The sequence below is a fragment of the Carcharodon carcharias genome, chromosome 15 (assembly GCF_017639515.1).
Source record: "Carcharodon carcharias isolate sCarCar2 chromosome 15, sCarCar2.pri, whole genome shotgun sequence".
NCBI lineage: Eukaryota > Metazoa > Chordata > Chondrichthyes > Lamniformes > Lamnidae > Carcharodon > Carcharodon carcharias.
In genome coordinates, this window is record NC_054481.1 from 124,548,766 (window position 1) to 124,565,648 (window position 16,883).

General features: G+C 46.6%; 1 protein-coding gene across 1 annotated transcript in view; it reads left to right on the forward strand.

The window, feature by feature from the left end:
- Positions 1–16,883, forward strand: part of noc2l (NOC2-like nucleolar associated transcriptional repressor) — a 164,992-nt gene that overhangs the window by 126,475 nt on the left and 21,634 nt on the right. The window contains exons 16-17 of the mRNA XM_041207303.1: positions 5,608–5,721; positions 7,574–7,709. Coding sequence (XP_041063237.1) covers positions 5,608–5,721; positions 7,574–7,709 — 250 coding nt within the window. The remainder of the gene's footprint in view (positions 1–5,607; positions 5,722–7,573; positions 7,710–16,883) is intronic.

Sequence of the window (16,883 nt, forward strand, 5' to 3'; positions counted from 1 at the left end):
GCGGTGATGTCAGGCATGGGTCCCACCGTCATTCCCGTCTTTCGTCTGGCGGGCGAACACCGGAGTCAGCTGCGCGGCTGCCGCACTGTCAGAAGGCCCGTCAAGGCCGTTAATAACGTGATTAACCGATCGAACAGGGCCGCCCGTCCAATCTGTGGCGGTAGGGGGGGTGCAGGTGAAGGGCCCAGGCGGCCTTTGCATTTTTCATGGAACCTCATCCCCCCTGTGGATCCGCGGACGTGATGAGGCTCCATGAAGGCTTTATTAATTCAGTAAAAAATATCCATAAACGTGTCCTAGCTCATGTGACACTCCCACACCAGGGGACGTGTGCAAATGATTTTTTTTTCTCTTTCTTCGTTAAAAAATTTCAATTTGAACTTGATTCCCCACCCACCACCACCACCACCCCGGCCGAGGCAGCAGCAGCAGAAAGAGCGCAGGCCCCAACCTTCCCTCCCTCCTCCACATGCCCCAGACAGGTCAGCGCTGAGCGCTACCCTGGGCCTTAGTTGGCCCACCCACGTAAAATGACGGCGCGCAGGCAGCGATCGGCTCCGCTCCCGCTCCCCCCACCGGCCCGCCCCACGGGGGAGAAAACCCTCCCCCTTGGGGGAAGGCGTGGAACCAATTTGCGGGCAGCAAGTGCCCACAAATGGCGATGGCCAGGTGGTCTGTTGTTTGGTGATGTTGGTTGAGGAATTAAATTGTATTGGACAGGGTTTTGGGAGAGAATCGGGAGAGACCGTATTTTTGGCCAGTTGAAGTAAGCAACTTGCCGGACAGCAAGCGGTGATACCAGTATTCCTGACCAAAATGGACAGGATGGGGCAACTCTCCCACCGACCAAGCCTGCAGTCTGCGCTGCTGTACATGGGTTTGACTTCACGCCTAATTTCCATTTGCTGCAGCTCATTGGCTCCTTTTTTAACACACTGCAGTTAAATTTCCCTTTCCTTCCAAACAAAGGAACCAATATTTGCTTATAAATCTTAATCAAAATAGCACATCGTGAAAATGCACGTTTATTCGTCAAAGGCTGAAATTTGGCCGAACAGAAGAATTGAACCCATGACAATGAAGGAGAGGCTTGAGCTGTTGGTGTTGCATTAGCTGCTCCTGAATCCCAGTCCGTTACCCGAGAAAGGTGGATTATCGGTAACTGTTGGTCCCCAGATTTTGCCACTCCTGCTGGAACCCCCCCCGGTGATTAAAACTCATTTCCCTTGAGGGTCAAAAGCGTGAGAACTTTTTTTTTTTAAAACCTGCGTCTCCTGCCAGCACAAGATGATCAGGCAAGGTGGCTGGGGGGGGTGTGGGTGGGGAGGCTTCTGATTCCTGGGATAGAATGAATGGCACTGATCGGGCAAGCGCGCACCCACAACCTGACCGGGCGTCAAATCGCGCGAGACGACGTCGGGGGCGAGCTTCCCGGCCTCGTCCCGCGCTCGTCCGATACTTCAGTTGGCAGGCGCCAGCAAAAGTCGGGATTGGCTCCTTCCGCTTGGCGGACAACCGAATCGGCCAGGCGGCCTTGACATTTTTCATAGAACCTCATCCACGGCCCAGTGAGGTTTCTGTGACGAAATGAAATGTAAGTAAGTTTCTGTGGACGGCAGTTTCAGTCACTAAATTTCCAGGCGATTTATTATGACGCATCGACACCTCCTTTTAGCTTCTGAAACCATTAGTTTTGATTTTTTAATCCCGGTCTTCAGCACCACACACCCCCCTCTTCCCCCCTCCCCCCGGGGCATCTCTCCCTGCCTTCGGGGAGTTTTCCCTCAGCGCCCGCGCTCTTTCTGACCCCACACCGGCAGCGAGGAGCTTCACTTCGGCCGGCCGGCATGAAATCAGGGTCGGGGACCCCGGTCAGCGGTCCATTCCCCAGCTGACCTGAAAATTCAGGCCGAGGGATCGGGGCGGGGGCGGGGGCGAGAGCGGGGGTGGCTGGTGATCCCTGAAGCCGATCGCTCGATTTCTGAGTCCCGCCTCCCCGAGGTTTCCGGGGGTTGGGATTAGGGAGTAGGGGGTGGGGGGGGAGGGGCTTCTGGCCCACCCGGCGACGGCCAGGATTACATCTGCAGCTCCGGGGCTTGTTTCTCGCACGCGCGGCCCATTTAAGCACCAGCGGGGCAGACAGACGACAGAATACAGGCTTAATTACACACCAGCCCTTCCACACCACTGAGATAGGCTGCTCTTTTAAGAAAGGTGTCTTCCCAAAAGAATGGAGAGGGGGGACAGTGGGGGAAAGAGGCAAAAAAAAAAAAGGTGGGACCCCTGGAGAGATTCAGGTACCCCCCCCCACCCCGCTGCAATATTTGCAGTGTCTGTGCCAGTGATGAACATGTATGGCCCTGTTGCGCATTGCCCCCCTATCAAGCCGCTCACGGTATTAGCAGCAAATGCAGCCCTTTTTTTTCGAAACAGACTTTGTTTGCTGTAGAATTCTCTGATTGGATGCAAGTCCTGCCAGCAGTAAGTCCCGCCCACCACCTACCCATTGGCAGATGTAGTTGCGTCAGTGGACACACCCCGTCTTGAATGTGTTTTTAGGTGGTGCTGTTGTAATGCCTTACACTCGGAGCGGCCCTCTTGTTGGATGGGAGCAATGAAAGATTATTAGTGTTATGTCCAACTATAGCTCATCTGCTCACCTCCCAGTTACAGAACGAGGATATATTGAGCGGACACAAGATGGAAAGCACAAGGAGAGGGATGAACTAATTAACGCGCACAAAATAAATTAAGCAGATTGTGGCAGAGAAGTCAAAAGTAAACCTGCTCCTCCGTAATGATTTTAATTCAAGATTTATAACTGCCTCATGTCTGATGTTTGCTGCTGTAGTACAAAGTGGAAATCATTTAATAATGCATTACACTTTGCTGCAGTAATTCATTGTTAGGAAGGCACTTATGGTGACTATCAGCAGATAAGGACAGGTGTGATACCGTGTGACTGGTGAATCTCAGCATCACCTTCCTCAGTTAATTAGAGATTGTCAAACAAAATGTCACCAAGTATAAGTGTGCCCGACACAGAGCTGTTGTGTAACCTGAGTATCCATCATCGTTCCCCTTATTTGATCTAATAATAGTTGGCTCCCAGCAGATAATGCTGCTTTTCTAGTGACTTCTAGTGCGGTCATGGTGACAGTGGCTTGATTGTATCATGCTAACGGAGCAGACCGATTTTGACCTGTGTAATCACTGACCAGTGTACTCACTTGAAGTTGTCTGTAGAATAATGGCCGGCTAGGGATCCACTGTTGGTAACTCCAGTACAGTGGTCAAGCCTAGAAGTCCTGATGGTGCTCAGTTCATTACAAAGCCACTTTCTTCACATCGCCTCTGGTCCACACCCCAAGCGCTAGTGTCAAACAGTTAAAAAGAAAAGGAAAGGCTTGCATTTATATAGCACCTTTCGCAATCGCCAGACATCCCAAAGCCCTTTACGGCCAACGACGTAGTTTTGAAGTGTAGTCACTGTTGTAACATCGGAGATTGTGCTGGAAGTTTCCTGCACAATAACTGCAACATGACAGTGACCAGATAATCTGTTTTTTTTTTGTGTGTGTGATGTTGAGTGAAGGGTGAGGTCACAGGGAATAACTCCCGTGCTCCTCTTCAAAATAGTGCTGTAGAATCTTATACATCTGCCTGAGGGGGACATCTCTTCCAGAAGGCAGCACCTCCGACAGTGCTGCACTCTCAGTACTGTACCAGCTTTTTTGACTGCTGTGCTCAAGTTGCTGGAGTCAGACTTGAACTCACAACCTTCTGACTCAACGGCGAGAGTGCTGTCCACTGAGTCACGGCCTACACCACGCATGAGGGAAGAATGGGAATCAGAGAGAGGTCAAGTGGAAATAAGTGTGCTTAGAATCATTTTTTTTATTAACTAACATTTTGGTGGAAAGCATGTTTTGTAATATGAAGTAACTCCTGATAGTTGGGCAGTTTTGTCGCTATAACATCAAGTTTGCTTCAGTTTTGAGGTATATGAACTGAAATCTTAGAGGATGGACAGTGAACGGGTTAGACACTGCCCTGATGTGAAGGTCAGCTTCATGTTATGGTTCTTGCATAATTGATTTAAGACTTTACTGATATGCAGACAAATATCTGGAAATTTAAGATGCTTGTGCACGGAATACTTTTGAGTCCCATGTGAATTGGTTGAGCAAGAGTCAAGTGGGATCTGAAATATTGATTGAATGAATCTCTATTGACAACCCCATCTAAAGCAGATCGAGTGCACAGAAATGATTGGCTGGTTGATGTTCATTTGACCTCAGATTGACAACCAGGTGGTTGAAAATTTAAAGTAATTGTTTCAAATTGTTGCTTGTGCTTTGGGGGCCTCTCCAGAGACTTGAGCACACGACCTAGGCTGACATTTCAGTGCAGAACTGAGGGAGCGCTGCACTGTCGGAGGTGCCGCCCTTCAACTGAGAGGTTAAATGGAGGCTCCATCTGCCGCCTTGGGTTACTGTTTTTTTTTTTTAAAAAAAAATCCTGCGGCTCTATTCGAGGAGGTCCTGGCCTGGCCAGCAATTATCCTTGACCCAACACCCTAGAAATAGATGAAATAGGACAACAGCGACATTGGGGAGGCTCAATGCAGACTGGGTGACTGCTTTGAGGAACACCTCCATTCAGTCTGCAACACGACCCCAACCCTCCAGTGGCCTGTCATATTAAGTCTCCGCCTTCCCCTCACTCTGGCCTGTCTGCCTGCTGCAGCGTTCCTGTGAATCTCAACGCAAGCTCAGGGAACGGCACCTCATCTTCCGATTAGTCACTTTGCAGCCTCCTGAACTCAACATTGAGTTCGACAAATTTTTAGATCACAAACCTCTGCCTGCATTTTGTTTTGTGCTCCTTTCTCCACCCCCACCCACCTCACCCCATAACCTTGCTTATTTCCATTACTTTTCGTACAGACGGCAGGCTCTCACCATTCACACATCCACTGGACACACCTTTTTGTTTCTTTACTTGTCCCGTTACCTTTTTATCATTTACTTTCTCCTGCTCTCCACTCTATCACAGACCTTCCCTTTTGGCTGTCTTCCTACCTTCCCCCCCACCTTTCACTTGTTCGAAACCTATTACGTTTCTAACATCCCCCAGTTCCGATGAAAGGGTGGTTTGACCTGAAGCGTCATCTCTGTTTCTTTCTCCACAGATGCTGCCTGACCTGCTTGAGCATTTCTAGCATTTCCTTTTTGGTTTTTTTTCCAGATTAAGTGGTAGTTAATCACATTACTCTTTGAGGTAACTTGCTCTGTGTATATTGGCATCCAAGCATCCCTACATTCCAACAGGGGCAAAATGTCAAAAGTACTTTGTAGTCTCCAGAGGTCCTGCAATACACGTTCTTGATTTTTCTTTGAGATACAGATAATAACACCGCAGAGCCGTAAAGCTTCTCCTTACATTTTTCTCCAGTGGTTAGTGATGTTGTTAAATTATTTGGTTTAGATTGGAAAGCAGGTTAGAATTCATAAAACCTTCGTGACAATCCAGTGAGCGGGCCTTTTATAACTCGCACCCCTGTTTTTAGCTTTACTCTAACAAAGCTCTTTGTGTGTGCACCAGGGGTTGTGGGAGAAGGCGCTGAAGGAGGAAGGGACACCTCTACAGAAGTACTACAGCAGCTGGAAGAAACTGAGAGAGAAGGAGATTGCATTGGAGATCACCGGCAAGGAGAGGGTATGTCGAAGTGCCTTGAGAAACCTGCTTATCATGGCCTGGCCGTTTGACAAAACGTCAGAACTTATTTAAAAAGAAAGATCTGTGTGTTCAAAGTGAGAGAGAGTTTAGAAATTTACATAAATCCTTGATTTCCTTTAATTTGAGTCCGCTGAAGCCCATGCCTTGGACAGATCTGATCTCACGAGTAAGATTTTTTTTTGTCACGTTCCTTCAAAGTTAATATTTCCTGTGGGCCCGTTGCAGCATCTCACCTAATGTTGCTGCTTCTTACCCAACCTACAGCTCTGCCATGGCAACCGTCCACATCGCAGGGTATGACCCTCAGCTGCACGGTGAGCAACTTTATCCAGGAGCTCCAGGAGAATCCCCCCCCGGCCCTTGCGGAACTGACAATCTTGACCCTTCAATTGGCCAAGGGGCTGAAGGGAGTCGTCAGGCTTCTCACACCTTATTGCTTAGCTGTGGCTTGCTAACCCAAGCGGGTCAGTTTGGCCTGCGACGCTTCCTGTAGTTGAAAAGCTTTCAGATACTTACCATCCCAGCTCATTCATTAAAAACGGCCACTTGGATGCAGTGCCGGAGGATGATCAGTGCCAACGACGTTGCACACCCAAGGCTTTCAGGGGTGTGCGAATGGAGAATAAAATGTTTTTAATAAAGGCTGCGTTAAACCTGAGGCTTGACAGCATCAGCTTAGAGGAACTAAAGATCCAACATGAAGGATATTCAGTTTCTGTGCCAAAATACAAGCGCCTAATTAAATGGGAAGTGTTTAAAATACGCAATGGGTTTCCCAGTGTCGAAAGGAGTCACCAATGGATTCCACCTTTAGTGGGAGAAAATAGGTGTTACAACTGTAAAGTATTTATATGGATCGTACAGACCTACAGGGAAACGATCATTAAGAGCCCGAACGATCAAGCCGTAGACGCCAGCCCCTTTTTAAATCTCAACTCTTGGGCAATGACTAATTGCGGACAGGATATACACCTGGTCAAAGGTAGATAAACCCCAGTTCCTCCCTTGGGAGGAAGATCAATCTTGTTCTTATTAAATAATTTGTGAAATCCGAGCCCCTGATGACACTTTCAGGAAACAAATGGTAAAACAGTAACGTTAAACTTGAGGGCTCCTTCTGTTCCTGTTTTAGTTGGAAAAGTCAATGAGGGTTAGCCCCCTCGTTTTGAAGGTGGTTTTAAGTCCCACATTGATGTGTGAGCCATTAATCCATCAACGTTAGTGTTTCAGAAGTTTATTGGTTTAGCTTTCTTGTATAATTGAGTTCGGTGAACCTTTCCAAGCACAATTCGTGAAGTTCGATGTTCCCTTTTTTTTAATGTGGGATATACTGTTTGGAAAGCGGTGACTGTTTCAAAGGGAGTAAAAATGTGACCCAAAGCACAGTGAATTGTGTTTCTTTCCTTGCTGTCCTCCCTGGAACTTAGCAAATTACTCATTTGTTCGGCATCTATTCTTTTTTAAAATGCCTTGAGTTTGCCTCTTGCCTGTTTTGGTGCCGCCGGAGAGTGTGTGCGGGGTTGATCAGGTTGCTTCAGGTATCAACTTCATCCTGCCCTTATCAGCTTACTACTGTGGCTAAAAGGAATCTTGCTTCATGTTATGAAGAGTCCGGTGATGAAGCCAAGAAACCCAAGCTGTAAATGAGTCTTAAAGAAACGTTACTTTCAAGAACACCTTTGCTTATCTCTAGTCACTAATGTCTCTATGCGGATAGGGAAATGTGTCTGATGCGATCCAGCTCTTGGTGTTTTAAGTCAGTGCACACAAAGTGGACTTTGTAGTAAATGCTTATTTTATATTTCATGTTCTCGCCTCTTTTCTCCACCAGCTGGAAGACCTGAATTTCCCAGAGATCAAACGCAGGAAGTTGCAGGAGAGCAAAGAGAAAGACAAGAAAGAGTTCAGGGATCTCTTTGAGTCTGACAGTGGCTCTGATGATGAAAGCAGTGGGCTTAAATCTAAAGGTATGTTTTGAAAACAGTACCGGGGTGGGGGAAGGGATGTGAGGGATAACACGAGCTTTGTTTGAAAAGAACCCAAAATCAATAACTCCAATTGGTGTGTGTCTGTGTGTGTGTCTGTGTGTGTGTCTGTGTCTGTTTGTGTCTGTTTGTGTCTGTTTGTGTCTGTGTGTGTCTGTGTGTGTGTCTGTGTGTGTGTCTGTGTGTGTGTCTGTGTCTGTGTGTATGTGTCTGTGTGTGTCTGTGCGTGTGTGCATGTCTGTGTGTGTGTGTGTGCATGTCTGTGTGTGCGTGTGCATGTCTGTGTGTGCGCGTGTCTGTGTGTGTGCATATCTGTCTGTCTGTCTGTTGTGTGTGCATCAGTGTGTGTATGCGTGTCTGATGTGCATGCGTGTGTGTGTGTGTGCGTGTGTGTGTTTGTGTAAATATATAGACTGCCACACTGTGGTCAGTGTGAACTACTTTTGGTTGTGCATCAATAGGCGCCACTCTCAAGTACATTAAAGCTCTGAGACCACCCACCATGAGCCCATCCTTCACTGGTTTGAATTCCCTTACACTGATTTAGTGGTCCCCAAAACACAGCTCTCAGTGTAAATCTCCCAAACTCACTAAGACCAGTGACCTGGAAAACCCACCGACATGGACTAGAGAAGAAGTTAAAAGAATGCTGCATAAATCCATCCAAATTATGTTTAGAAAGCCCAGCTGCTAAAGAGGATGAATAATTCCGACCATACTCGGAAACTGTGCAGAGTTCTGGCCTCCATATTTTAAAAAGTTTACAGAGGCCCTGGAAGAGGTGCAAAAAAAAAAGTTTATTAGGGTGGTATCAGAACTCCGAGGTCCTGCCTAGCAGAAAAGATTGACCAGGCTGGGGCTGTTTTGTCTGGAAAAGAGAAGGCTGAGGGGTGACCTGATAGAGGTCTTCATGATGCTGTAAGGGTAGACATAGAGAAGATGATTCCACACGCAGACGAGACCAGAAATTAATATTTAGGATTTTAAGATTTCGTTTTCGGCTGTGTTCCCGTTGGTGACTCTCTCACCTCTTGAGTCAGAAAGCTGTGGGTTCGAGCAGCACTCGTGGGCACAAAAATCAAAAAGCTACAGCAGAGCAGGGGAGACTTCCCCGGAGTCCTGGCCAATATTGATCTCTCAATCAACATCACAAAGACAGGTTATCTGGTCATTATCACATTGCTGTTTGGTATAAATTGATTGCTGTGTTTCCTACATTAGAGCAGTGACTACACGGAAAAATATTTCATTGGCTGTAAGCTGCAGTCGAGGACTGGTGCACAAAGCAAAAGGTTGACACTCCAGTAGCGTGGTGATGGGGCAGTGGCACTGTCGGAGGTGCCGTGTTCAGACATAAAAGATCCCATGACACTATTTTGAAGAAGAGCAGGGGAGTTCTCCCTGGTCAATTATTTATGCCTGGGCAAATATCACAAAGAACAGATTATCTGGCATTGTCACATTGCTGTTTGTGGGAGCTTCCTGTGCGCAAATTGGCTGCCATGTTTCCTTCATCACAGCAGGGATTACACTTCAAAAGCCCTTCATTGGCGCTTTGGGGCATCCTGTGGCTGTGACAGATGCAATATCAATACAAGTCTTTTTTTTTTTAGATGGTCGCTAATAAATCCAATAGGGAATTCAGGAGAAATTTCTTTACCCAGGGAGTGGTTAGAATGTAGAACTTGCTGCCACAAGGAGTAGTTGAGGTGACTAGCATCGATGGAAGCAATATAAACACGAGGGAGAAAGCACTAGAAGGTTAAATGATGTAAGCATGAAGGAATCTCGTATAGAGCACAAACACAGGCATAGACTTGATGGGCTGAATTGCCTGTTCTGCCCGTTGTAAATACGTTGCTATCACCTTGCTGGCAACTGTGACAAATGCCCAAAATCTGCAACACTTATATTAACATTTTAAAAATGCTGGAAGGTTAAAAATATTACATTTTTAAAAATGTTCTGTTGAATCTGTAAAGGACGAGGCTGTGTTTTTCATTTTCCACCTGATTAGTGTAAATTAAACATAAATTAAACATGGCAGCCATTAATCCTGCAGTGGGGGTGTCCTGACTATTACATTATTTTCAAACCCCTGGCATCTATTCTGCCAAGGACACTTAAACCAGCAGCTACAATAAACACCAGTGATGTTCTTCTCTAACTCCCTGCTTGGTGTCACTGCTCCCCTTATAGAGAGCCTTGGGTTGCTACTAAGCAACTATTGATAACAGAATGCATCTACTGCCTCTCTGCTGTTGGAGAGAATATAATCCTATTCGCTTATTTGTCAGTCTGTATGGAATAAAAAGATAACAGCAAAATAGCTAGTGGCTTCATGGAGAGACTGAGCGCTAAAACGAGTTAGACAAACTGCTTTTATCTCTGAGGATTGCACACTTGTGTCATCAAGTAAAATGAATTTGGTTAGACTCAATCCAATTCCCTCTTGGGCGTGAACCACAGCACAAAATGTCCCATAATTGGACACTAAAATCGGAAATAAAAACAGAAAGTGCTGGGAAAAACTCAGCAGGTCTGACAGCATCTGTGGAGAGAGGAGCAGAGTCTGTACGACTCTTCTTCAGAGCTAACGAGAAGTAGAAATGTTTGCTGACTAAAATTGGAATGTTCATTCACTCCATTGGAGTGGTTGATGTGAGAGTTGGGAGTATTGCACTGGAACAGTCAGGGTTTTGAAGGGATAATGCATGTTAGAGCAAAGTAAAAGGAGCGTGACCTTGCATCAAGCTCATGGTATTCTTGGGTTGAGAGTGTTTCATGCATCTTCTGTTCTCTAGTTCCAACATAAACCAGCATCATTTACCCAACCTATGTGACCAAAATGGCAAAACTTTGTTTCCAATTAATGTTGGTTGTTAAAATTTAAACTGGCAATAGCGCCCTTTAATTTTCATCCTTACCCCGCCCCAAGCATAAATCGTTTAATCTGCCACATTATTTGGAAATAGCCTTGAAGAGCGTTTTGCTTATATGTGAAAATTTAATCCCGTTTAAATACCCACATGTATCATGCTTTGATTTCAAATTATAGACCAGCGGTGCAGACACCTCAAAAGCAGATTGAGAGGGTCATTGTCAGGATTGAGTAGAGACTAAGGACATCCCTGCAGGAGGTACACTGTCTCCCTTGTATCTGACTGAAATAGAAAACCATACTGTTGACTGAGTCTGGTTCAGCCACTGGACTCCATGTATCTTTAAGAGATTGGAGCCATGCCTTTCATTTGGCCGCCTTATCCCCACTTTCTTCTGTAGATGGTCCTTTGTCCCAGAAGAGTGCCTCCATTCTTGCACCCACAAAATGCAAACCCTTTACCCTTTCGACTCATTAATCAGCTGTCTGGTATTGTGGCTGGGTCACAGCTTAGCTTGAAGCTTTGAGCCTTGTTTGACCATGAGATTTTGAAACAGTGGAATTTCTAATGTGCACTGACCAAGCCAGACTGTTGCCGAAGGAGGTTTGGGATTGTTTGGTATTGGGATTGCTTGTGTAGCCTATAAAAGGGGTTAAGCAGGCCATGCTGCCAAGTACGTGCTGCACTCTCTAGTCGGTTGCTCAGTGCTCGATTACAAGGTAGTGAGAAACAAGTCTGCACAGGTGAGCAAAGCACTATTGTTTGATAATGATCAGACACGGCTCTCAGCTCACTGGCTCTGACTGCAGTTACTGAGTTAGACACGGCACACACTGAATTTACGTGGGCTGCAGTTGCTGCTTCTGCCCGCGGCCTCCACACACATCAGCTCAGTAGCGCCAAGAGAACTAGTGAGCAGGAGTTGTCTCTCCTCTTGTTGCCATAGTAAGCGAGGTGTCCTTAGCAACGGGAGTTGGAGGAGATTACATAGCAGCACTTTGGCCTGGAGAATTTACTTGAAGTGCTTTTTATTCCTGCAGAGCCCCGATGTTTCAGCTGGTGCTTGTTTATATTTTACCAACCCATTTACTAACTCAAGTTTCTGTAGAGGAGATTAGGCTGATAGTGCGGGTATTTGTTTCGCTGTTTTGTGCGCCTGGTACGACAGTTACTGGTAATCAAAGGTGGATTCTTTAGCGGATGGTTGGTACTGTGGCCAATTGCAATCCACTCTTCCAATTAGGATGGGTGCTGAGCGATTCAGGTCATATTATTTGGCCCCACTCATTAGATGTCCACCCTATCGCGACCTCCCCAGTATCTGTTTCAGATGTGTGCCATTTTAATAGTAATTGGAGTTTTTGCTGTTGGGACCCACAGCTGAGGGACTGTGTGATCCCTTGATGCCTGGCCACAGATAAATAAGGCAGTTAAGGATTGTGGCATTTTTCACTGCAGGCTCATCGAGTATTAATCTCCGATTGATTTCGAGGAAAAGTGTATCGTATAATTAATTGAAGGGGAGGGCGGGGCGAGGGGTGGAGGTGTACCAAAAAATATATATGTTGACGACAGTTTGTTTTAAACCGCGAAGCCTCACTAAATCAGATCCTCGAGATCAGGGGGGAAGTGTATCCCCAGAGGAGCTCGATTGAAAACAGTGGGGGCCGTCACCATGACTTCAGACTGGGCCCCGAGTGCCAAGCCTGAGAGACGATGGCAACAACTTGGCTGCTCTGCAGTGTCACAAGGAGCTGTCAAAAAAAAGTGTCCTTGGGCTCCAAGGACATGGTTTACATGAGCAGCCTTGACAGCAAAATCCTGGCTCAAAATTTATATGAAACCTGGGGACTGGTTAAAAATTGGGTTGAGTTGCGAGCCAGTGAATGAATATCCAGTTCGGGCAGCGTATGTCATGTGATAACCTTTGGCCACTTAATTTAATTAAAGGCTTGTGATAAATAGAGCTCAAATTATTATGACTTTTTTTTTAGCAAGTAGAATCAACCTAGGGGCCAAATTCAGATGTTCCAGCTGTGATTACACTGGGTTTAGCACTGGGTGAGATTGTTTCAGCTTCACATCAGTACAGTTATTGAGACTCTTACCCGAGTTTCACTCCAGCCCAGTAATTCTTCAGTGTTGTTGTGACCTGGCTCCTGTGGCTGATTGTTGCTATGGGAGCAGAGGCCTAGCTCGCTGTGCGTGCAGCGTTAACCTGAGTCAGGGCTCCAGATTTAGGCCATCCTTGCACCATATCGTGTCAACCGTGCCTCAGTGGGTTGCCCTCTGACCTCCGAGTCAGAAGTTTGTGGGTTAAAAGTTCCACCTGAGAGACCTGAGCACAAAACTCTGGGCTGACACCCCAGTGCAAGTAGTGAGGGAGTGCTGCACTGTCGGAGTTGCCATCTTTCAGGTAAGATGTTAAACCGAGGCCGCCGCCACCACCACTCCCCCCCCCCCCCCCCCCCCCCCCCTCAGATGGCTCAGACCCCGAGGGAGGGCAGGGGAGTTCTCAGCGGCGCCTTGGCCAATAATTACCCGTCAACCAGCATCACAAAAACAAATTGTCTGGCGATGAGTTCGTTGCTGTTTGTGGGAGCTTGCTGTGTATAAAATGGCGGCTGAGTTTCCAACGTGACGAGAAGTGACTACGTTTTAAAAGTAGTTAGTTGGTTGTAAAGTGCTTTGGGATGTTCTGAAGCCATGTAAAGCACAATATAAATGCCAAGCCTGCCTTTATAAGTGTAACAAAACTGCTGGGCATCATTACTACACTTTCATTGTCAGTACAGCCTCATTGACTTTGCACACCACATTGAAGGCTGAAGCAAAATGGAATGGGCAACGTACCGAGTAAAGGAAGATAAGAACGAGGTTTGTAGCAATGGCAACGAGCTTTTAAAAGGGGGATTAAGAGGATTAAGTCTATTTATTGGCTCTTTGCATAATGATTGATTCATTAGGTTAATCCTGGGACGAGTTACAAAATGGCTTGGCTTTGCTTGTGGGTTACATATTGGAGTAGTCATTGCTCCCCTCAAATCCTTTTATCTGGTTTTCTTAAAAATTACATTTAGTGGTTGTACAGTGAAATGAAGCAGGTTAACCAATTGGGTTTTGGGTTTTCGCTGGTAACGGATTTGACTTTTGAACAAATGCTCTGCTTTGCCGTGTCTTCCAGGGTAGTAGTGTGTTTTCCCAAAGGATGAGTGATTATTTTCTGGGAGCAGAATATTTATAAGCTTTTTCAAACACATGCGCTTAATCACTAGCCACATATTCGTACGTTATTTCTCACTGCCTCGGTTTTGAGGCCTTTGAGGTTTTGCTGCACTTGTTTGTTGAGATGCAGATTCAATTGAACCAGAGCTAAGGAAAATCAGTGCTCTGGTTTATGATAACTTCAGCAAGAGTGACAAGCTAAATTGACATAATAGTGTTATTTCCTCAGCTGTGAACTTATACTTTGCATTGCATCAATGCTTAAACTTAATAAAAACACTTGAAGATTGGGGCGTTTTTACATTTGAGGTTAGAAGATGGAAGGGAAGACTTGTGTCCCTGAAAGTGGAGCACTTGTAGATTTGTTGCGTGGAGGTCCATATAGAAGGCTATTGTGCTCTTAAAAGACTTTAACCCTTTGGGAGCCTCTGTTCAAAGGAGGTCAAGAACGGACCACAAGCCTTGATCAGGACGTGTGTCTCTCCCATCTATTATTGATTTTTGTTAAGAGCTTGCTAACACGTAGAGGCACTCTCTGTCCATGCTTGCTCTGCCTCGGAGATGGTTTCTATCTCACAGAAAGTCTTGGTCTTTGTAGACTGGGATCCCTGTGGACCTTATAATTCGAAGCAGTTGCCTTGGTATGATCTTCCTGCCCTGAACCCAATTCCTGCTGCACTCTGTTTAATGAGTTTGTTTCCATGTGCCTGTGATACATAATGCTTTTAGACTCGGCATCCACTGAGCTCCTGCAGGTGGCTAGGTGATCAAATGGTTGTCATAGTTACCATAAAGAGAACTGTTTTCCTCTCTCTCTCTCCCTCCCTCTCTCTCTCTCTCTCTATCTATCTCTCCCCCTCTGTTCGCCAATTACTCATCCATCCTGTTTGAAGCTGTGTTTGGGCAGAAGCGGCTAATCACCTCTGTCCAGACCCCTCGCTAATTGGGAGCAGCACTACGCCTCTGAGCTGTTCCAGTGCTGCTGTGAAAACAATTAGATCTGTGCTCTTCAGATAGTCGGCACTGCTCTGTGTGTGTCTGTGTGTGTGTGTGTGTGTGTGGCGGGGCTAATAACTATGAAGAGAGCTCTGAAATTCATTTAAAGTCGTGTCTGTCATTTTACTGATTTATAATTCCAGCTTTTCCCTAAAAAAAAAAATTGTTAAAATTACATGATTCAAGTAATTGCCTTCATATTTTAAAGAAAAGCATTTAACGTTTTGGTTCTTGCAGTAACCTCAAAAAAAACATTGTTAATGCTCCCCCTCTCTTCTTACCCCATTTCTTTTCCTAAAAACAAGATATTGTCTCTTACAACAGCTGATGTGTTTTTGGCCTTCAATACTAATTAGATTGCTAAAGATTCTGAAACGCTGCAGTCTGTGGCCAGAATCTTGAAGCAAAACGGGGGCCCAAGCAACTGACCGGGGGCAAACCCACTTCGGTATTTTGCGTGACTTCCTGGCCGCATCTTCTGACCATCCGACAGCTAATTGGTTGTAGTCCAGGCTCCCATCCTTTTAAAAGATGGAAGCCCAACCTCCACCACCCCCCAAGATCTGCCAGCCAATGGGAGGGCCAGCAGCTCAGCAGCGCCACTGGGAGTGGTGGCCGCTGCTGGCACTGCAGCTAGCAGAGAGGACACCATGGGAGTCTGCCGCCCTCCCAGCCTCAGGTTAATGGGACCTGGGGTCACCAAAGCTAGTCAGAAAGATCCCAACAAGGTGGGGGGAGGTGGGGGGGTGCGTGGGTGTTGCTTGGTGAGGGGAGGTAGCACCATTGCCACCCCCCGTGGGAACCCCCTCCATGGCCACAGAGTGTCCCATTAGGAGGGACCCCACCACAAACCCCCCAGGGAGGCTGTTTTGGTTCACCAGACGATATCTCCACGCTGGGGCCTGCCCACCGCTGGTAAAATGGTGCTTGATTGGCCACAAGTGGCTGGATTGGCCTTTGGACGACAGGCAGTTCTCCAACTACCTACTTGCCAGTGGGAAGACGACAGGCACTTCACACCCCACCCCACCCCCTGGTTCTTCGCTTGCCATGTTATGGCCAAGCACGCACACGCACACGCACACGCACACACGCACCACCCAACCCATACATAGATGGCTGGTAAAATTCCAATGAGTACAAGTGAGAGCCAGCTGGGTGTGTGTGTGTGTGGTTCCATGTTAGTCTTGGTCCATTTTAAAAGTTTGAAGCTGGTTAGACATCTGTTCTCTCTGACAGTGCGGTTTTTATCACAGAATTGCCATAGCACAGAAGGAGCCCATTCCGCCTGTTGTGTCTGCACTGGCTGTCCGAACGGGCAGGTTACCTCGTCACTCCCCTGCCCCGAGCATTCTTCCCTTTCTGATCATTATCTAATCCCCTCTTGAATGCCTCGATTGAACCTGCCTCAATCACACACCCAGGCAGCACGTTCCAGATCTTAACCAGTTGCTGCGTGAAAATGTTTGCAAGTTGAAAATGGAATTCACCTCATCCCCCTGTCTAAGACCCTCCGCAATACATCTTGGTTGACGTAAGTTCACACGGACGAGGATTTGGAGTGCGGTGGACTATACGATTGATATCTGATGAGAAAAATTGTCCCTTGTTGTGAAGTGCAAATGCAAATTCAGAGGGATCTGGGTGTCCTGGTGCATGAGTCACAAAGGGCTAGTGTGCAGGTACAGCAAGTAATTAGGAAAGCTAAGAGAATGTTATCGTTTATTGCGAGGGTAATTGAATATAGCAGTAGAGAGGTTATGCTTCAGTTGTACAGGGCACTGATGAGACCACATCTGGAGTACTGTGTACAGTATTGGTCTGTTATTTAAGGAAAGATAAATGCGTTGGAAGCAGTTCAGAGAAGGTTTACCAGACCAACACCAGAAATGGGTGGGTTGTCTTAATGAGGAAAGATTGAACAGATTAGGCTTGTATCCGCTGGAGTTTAGAAGAGGGTAAGAGGCGACTTGATTCCTTTTAAGATCCTGAGAGGAATTGACAGGGTGGGTGTGGAGAGGATGTTTCCTCTTGTGGGATAATCTGGAACTAG